At 47.3% G+C, this 6,180-nt stretch overlaps 1 protein-coding gene across 1 annotated transcript in view; it reads right to left on the bottom strand.

Moving 5' to 3' along the window:
• The window catches only part of Ift140 (intraflagellar transport 140), an 81,741-nt gene that overhangs the window by 46,950 nt on the left and 28,611 nt on the right, over positions 1 to 6,180 (bottom strand). The window contains exons 15-17 of the mRNA XM_021221172.1: positions 4,236 to 4,366; positions 2,296 to 2,464; positions 1,089 to 1,220 (exon numbers count right to left, since the gene is read on the bottom strand). Coding sequence (XP_021076831.1) covers positions 1,089 to 1,220; positions 2,296 to 2,464; positions 4,236 to 4,366 — 432 coding nt within the window. The remainder of the gene's footprint in view (positions 1 to 1,088; positions 1,221 to 2,295; positions 2,465 to 4,235; positions 4,367 to 6,180) is intronic.

Below are 6,180 nucleotides of genomic sequence, written 5' to 3'. Positions count from 1 at the left end.
AGAGAAGTGGCTCAGCAGTTCACAGTATGCACTGCTCTCGCAGAGAACTGCTGTTCAGTCCCCACCACTGCCTGTGCTGCCTCTGGCCTCCAGGGCACCTGCACTCCTCATGTGCACACACCCACATGTAGACACATATACATATAGTTAAGTCATTTTTAACAAGATAGAAAGGTTCACTACAGACCGTGAGAACTGCGCAAGGAACATTTTAAAGACTTGTTTACATCGCCACATGGGGAAACCCAGAAACCCCCCCCGGTAAAGGCTGACATGATCAGTCCCCTCCCACCAGCTTTTCAGGTATGCCAATGCAAGATAAGTGACATGGATAATATGTACATTTTTTTTCAGAACGTACTTCAGTTCAGGGGATCAAAGCCCACCAGAAGCTTGTAGACCAGTGTGGAGTTCACCGACAGCTCCGGCACTGGCAGCCTGACATCGACCACACAGGCACTGGCTCCTATGTGGAAAAAGTCCCTCAGGTTGTGGGGTATAGCTCAGTGTGTTTGAGGGCTTGAGTTTGACCCTCAGCACTGAAGTAAGGCAGGAAAAAGCAAGGAGCACCGGCTGCCTCCTGCAGTCACCTCTCAGGTGGCCATCAATGCAGGCCAGGCTCAAGACCTAGCAGTTGGGAAAAAAGGCCTCGGAAAATGCAATGTGTCAGTTTAGAACCACAGTCCAAATGGACCTCTGGCTCGTAAAATAAATGGGTTAGGATGTGTGCGAGTGTCTGCTAACCCCACTCTGTCAAAAACATATAAACATGTGCTTGTGCCTCATTTCCATCTAGGTACAGAAACCTGAGCAGTGACAGCAGCGGCCACACCCGAGGACTTCTGGGCTGAGATCAGGGAGGTTTGAACCATCTGTAAGTTTAAATTCCTCAAGAACAAGATAGGGATACTTACTCTTAAAAAAAATCCAGCTAGAATACAAGGAAATGACAAAGGCTTAAAGTTTGCCTTTAGAAGGAAAGCCAAGAGGGAAGGGCCAGTCACAATTCAAGTGTGCTAGAGACACATGAAAGAATGCACCAGGGAGGGGCGAGGACAGAGAATAATGAAGGCACCGGGCATTCCCACCTTTTTTGTGAAGTAATAGTGAGGCACTTCCATGCCCAGAAGGCTTTGGTAGGTTGAAGGCCGGGGGAAGCTGTCATGAAGCAGAAAGCCATGTTCTTCAGAAGCAAAGAATGAGAGAATCAATACTTCTTCCTGGAAGACACAGGGCAGTGTCACTCTGTTTTAAATTCAGCAACATAATTTCCCGTTTTCTTCTCAATCCCTTTTCAGGGTGTACAGCCTGGCCATGTCTCCCACTTTGTCCTATGTTGCCATTCTGGCATTTGAGGACCAAGGACAGGGTTTGCTCCTGATATTCTCGGGGCACTGACTGACTTCAGATCGTCTCAGGGGCACAGGCCCCTGCTGAGGAGAATGCCTCCACCAGAAAAGTGAGTCCTTAAACAACAGGGTGGGCTTCCCTGTGGTGACTTACTTGGGAGTTCTGCATGCAAACTTCTCTGAGAGTAAAGTGGGTTATAGAGGCACATAGGCTGCTGGACTTAGGCCCAGCTGACATCTTGTAAAACATAAGCCTAGCAAAGTGTCCCAAAGAGTCCCAGCCCCTCTGAGTGTACTGTTCCAGAACCAAGAGCACATCTACACGGAGGTCGAACCCTACAGGACGGTAGGCAGTGGGGAGGGCAGAGACAGTGACAGAGGTCAAGTTGATGAGCAATGACTGAGGATTAAAGCTGTACCTCAGACCCAATCTTGGCATGTGCTAACACAGTAAGGTCAGTCTGTACTGACTATCTATAAAGTGCTCTGCCCACAGAGAACGAGCAATATGGAACAGTTAAGAAAATCTAGGGGCTGGTGAGATGGCTCAGTGGATAAGAGCACTGACTGCTCTTATGAAGGTCCTGAGTTCAAATTCCAGCAGTCATATGGTGGTTCGCAACCACCCGTAATGAGATCTGATGCCCTCTTATGGTGTATGTGAAGACAGCCACAGTGTACTTATGTATAATAATAAATAAAGAAATCTTAACCAAAAAAAAAAAAAAAAAAAGAAAATCTAGAAATCAATATTTGGAGAACAAAAAAAGCGGCTCAGGGTGGGTCTGCAAGGCATTGGTTCATGGAAATGATCTTGGTGACACAATGATCTTACTCATGAATGAATTTTCCCAGTAACTATCCCATAAGCTATGCCAGGAAGATACTATCTGGCAAATGGTGACCATATATGTCTAAACAGGTAACATTGCAAAGCAGTAGGTACCTTGTGGCATGTGCCCTCCTCTACACGGGGCTGCTTGTCCACAGCCTGTGGCTGGGCTCCAGGGACCTCCTGCAAGGCCTCGCACACAAAGAGCCTGGGCTCACTCTGATCCCAGAAATGGTTCACAGGCGTGTAACCTGCTAGGCTCTCATCCATAAAGGAACGGGTCCTGAAACAGAAAGAGAACCCAGCCCCAACTCAGAGAAGAACACTCTACCACTGCTGCCACCCACACCTGCTGCTGTCAGTCAATGCCAGCAGGTGACGACACCGTTGGCAAGTGTATGGCTTCTGAAGCCTCTCTGGCCACTCACTACCACACATTCTATTGGAACACATTCTTGCAGACTTTGAGAAATGGGGAGAAAGGGTTCGTGAAGACTAGCTTAGTGGGATACAAGGAGCTCAATGAACCAGCTGGCAATGACTGGAGATCTCAGCAGGAAATGAGCATGGTGGCACATGCCATTAGCCTCAGCTATCTGGGAGATGAAGGTAGGATAATCACACGCAAAAAGGCAAAATTCTGAGGAAAGGGAGGCCGTCGTTCTTACATGCTACCCTGAGAGGAGTGCAGTAAACCCAGGGGGTGTGTGTATGATGGCAGTGCTGGGGCTCAGTGGCTCTTATAACCGGTTATGCAGGACCCACTCCTACAAGAAACACAGATCTCTCATAGATGCCACCAGCGCCAACACTTTCTACATAACTGATGTGACATGCACAGAATTTAGGATGTGTCATACCAAGGACCTATAAGCTGTGCCCTTTGTACTATGAGGAGTCTGGCCAGAGACAGGCCTGGCAAGAGAGTTGTACAGGCAGAGGGTGTTGCCTATTCTTGAAAGAGAAATCATGAAAATCAGGCAGAGTGGAGGACTAGAAGACATTTCATCAGATGAAGAGGGCAGGGGGAGTAAAGGAAAGGTTAGTCTCAAAGATTTGTAGCTCTGGACTGGGCAGAGGCTCTGTCAGTCTGAGGGGCACCCACATCCTGAAGCAGGAGATCAGTGGCTCACTTAATAGGAAAGAAAAGAAAGAACTGTTGAGGCAGGGCATCAGCAGAGATGAGAGGAAGACCAAGCCGATGAAAGGAGGCTCCAGAAAAGGGCAGGCAGGACTCAGGGAGAGACAGGAAGAATTCAGGTTATGCTCTGCAGGAAGATCTGAACCAGGAAGGAGGGACCTGCCAGAGCTATTGAAGTTCGACTGGGGTTGGGGTGTAACTCAGGGTTAGGGCTCTTGCTCAGCACACACCACACTCTGAGAGGCGTCCTCAGCATCACACTCCATCAAACAACAAAAACAGCAACATCAGCACAACAGTACAAAAAAAACCGAGTCATGCAAGCAGCCCCACTCGTGCCCGTCCCTCAGCTCTCCATGAGCTCCGTGAGCTCCAAGGCAAGCCTGGGGCTCCCACGTGATCTGTGTTCTGTACTGACTTCACTGCAGGCACACCTCACACCTGACTCAAGCCACATAGAATTAAATACAGATGGGAGCCAAGTTTTGTAAGCATTTCAAGTCCAAGAACATGCTTTCTGTTAACAGACACTACATTTACATCAACCTCCCCCCTCCAAAAAAAAAAAGACATTTCTTATTTGCTCCAGAAACACATTCTCTCCAAAGGCAGGCACCTCTTTCCTGTCAGAGTTGCTGGTAGGGCTGAGGTTGCTCTGCTCTGGGACATTTCTGGAGATGTTTGGGGAGAGCGGCTCCACACTTTATGAGATTCTACTAAGCCAGTTCCATTCTCTCAACCCTGGAACAGATGCCAAGAACTTAAATCTACTTCAATGGCTCACGTGTTGGTTTTACCATTTTGTTTTCCTACTAGTAATTTCTGGGAGGTTCTGAAATTCAAAATATAGCTTAGTAAGTTGGACAGTAGGCACGTACTGTTTTCACCCAAATCCTCCCAACTATAATCTTACTCATTAGTCGGTGGCTCATTAAAGGGCAGAGTCTGCATCTGTCCAATCTGTCCAGTTGTGAAGTTGAAGACATTCATTGTGTCCATTTCAACATCATAGATGTAGATTTTGGAATCAGGACTGTTGTCAACCTAGGAAAGAGAAAACATAATGGCACAGGAGTGGCGGCTGCCTTAGAAAGTGTGCCCATGGGACCGACACTGCATGTACTTGAGCCACCTTGGCTTCCAGTAAATGGTACACCACCAGAATAACTTAATTCTTTACTATTTAAGCCCACTGAAATGGCTTCTTAGTTACTACTTTGGAATTTTAGAAAACTTAGAACAAAGTCTAAAAAGTAGTGAGCTACTCTCAGTTTTGACTGGAGATTTAAAACAAGAAAAGAAAAATTGGGTTTCACTATGTAGTACTGGATGACTTGGACCTGTCTGGTCCTGACTCACAGAGATCTGCTTGCCCCTGCCTCCTGAGTGTCAGAATTTAAGGTATATGCCACCATGCTCAACCTGGAGGTAAATTAACCAAGGGACTCAAAAGGAATCTGGATTTATGGCAAAAGTATCATTCCTACAACTGAATACAAATGAAACAAACTCGACAAAGATGGGGGTGATGATCATTCCCATTTGGCAGCTGACATAGTCCTGAGGCCTGGCTGCTCCTGCCATGGGGACTGCTGCTCACAGCGGTGAGGAGTGTCTAAGGTTCTGCTTCCATTCTAAGTTCACAGAAACACCATTCAGGAGAGCAAGCTGTGGGAGTCACTGGGGGAGCATGGACAGATCAGTGGAGAAAATGTGTCTGCCCAAACAACTCAAGACACATGCTGCAATGTGAATGAGCCCTGAAATGTGGCACGAGGGAGAGAAGCCAGACTCACAAGGCCACACAATTTATGACATGTCCAGAACCAGAACAAGAAAACCCAGAGGCAGTGAGCAGGCTTGAGGGTGACAGGAGCGAAGATTTTTAGAAGCAGCCAGAGCAGCAGCTGTACTATACTGCAAATGTGTCAAGTGCCACTGGATCCCTCACTTAAAGCGTGGACTTTATGTCACACGGGCTTTCATCTCAAGTGTTTAGGGACCCTATTTTAAGATAAAGAAATGTCAGCATCCCCAAGGGCACACTGAGCCTGTAACTGCTCTAGTAATGCTGTGTAGAGGAAGAAGGAGGTGGAGACACACTGGCCCAAGTCCCAGGAGGCAGCACAGGCAGTGACAAGGGTCCAGTTGAGGATTCTTTTATGCTATCTCTGAAAACTGCTTGGATCTTGCCCCTCATCAGAGTGCTTGGTAAGTGGCCATGGAAGGGAAAGGAGACAACTGGATCTTGGGTTCAGGCTCAGCTGCTCTAGTCTATCTGGGCTCAGTCGCTGCAAAGCTGCCCAGGGGATTCTGTCTGTCCTTACTGAGTGACTGACTACACATTTTAAACATTTTAAAGGTGTCTTTTTTTTTTTTTTTTAAAGATTTGATTCTATGTCCATGTATGTCTGTGTAGCTCATGTATGTCTGGTGCCAAAGAGGTCAGAAGAGGCTGCCAGATCCCTTTGAGTTAAGGATGATTGTGAACCAGTAGGTGGGTGCTGGAACAGAACCCAGGTCCTCTGCAACAAGTGCTCCTAACCTTTGAGTCATGGTTGCAGCTGCCGCACACAAGGGTTTCTAGGGGTCATGGATACTCTCTCATCACTGCCCCAGCACTCTCTGCCCAGGTCTGAAGGGTTCTCCACTATGGGTCTCACACTGCCACCACTTTGTGTTCTTACTTTCTTTTATATTACTTTAGCAACTTCCACTCATCCTCCCGTTCCAGCCAAGCTGCCACTAGGGTCAGGGTCAGTGGGACACCAAAGTATAAGTGACAATGACATTTTTGCTGTTGTCTTAGCATGCCTACTCTCTCCTCCCTCCTCCTCCTCTTTTTTTTTTTTTTTTTT

The sequence above is a fragment of the Mus pahari genome, chromosome 21 (genome assembly GCF_900095145.1).
Source record: "Mus pahari chromosome 21, PAHARI_EIJ_v1.1, whole genome shotgun sequence".
In the NCBI taxonomy this organism is placed as follows: domain Eukaryota; kingdom Metazoa; phylum Chordata; class Mammalia; order Rodentia; family Muridae; genus Mus; species Mus pahari.
Note: the sequence above shows the minus strand (reverse complement) of the source record. Positions and strands in the feature narration are given on the sequence as shown.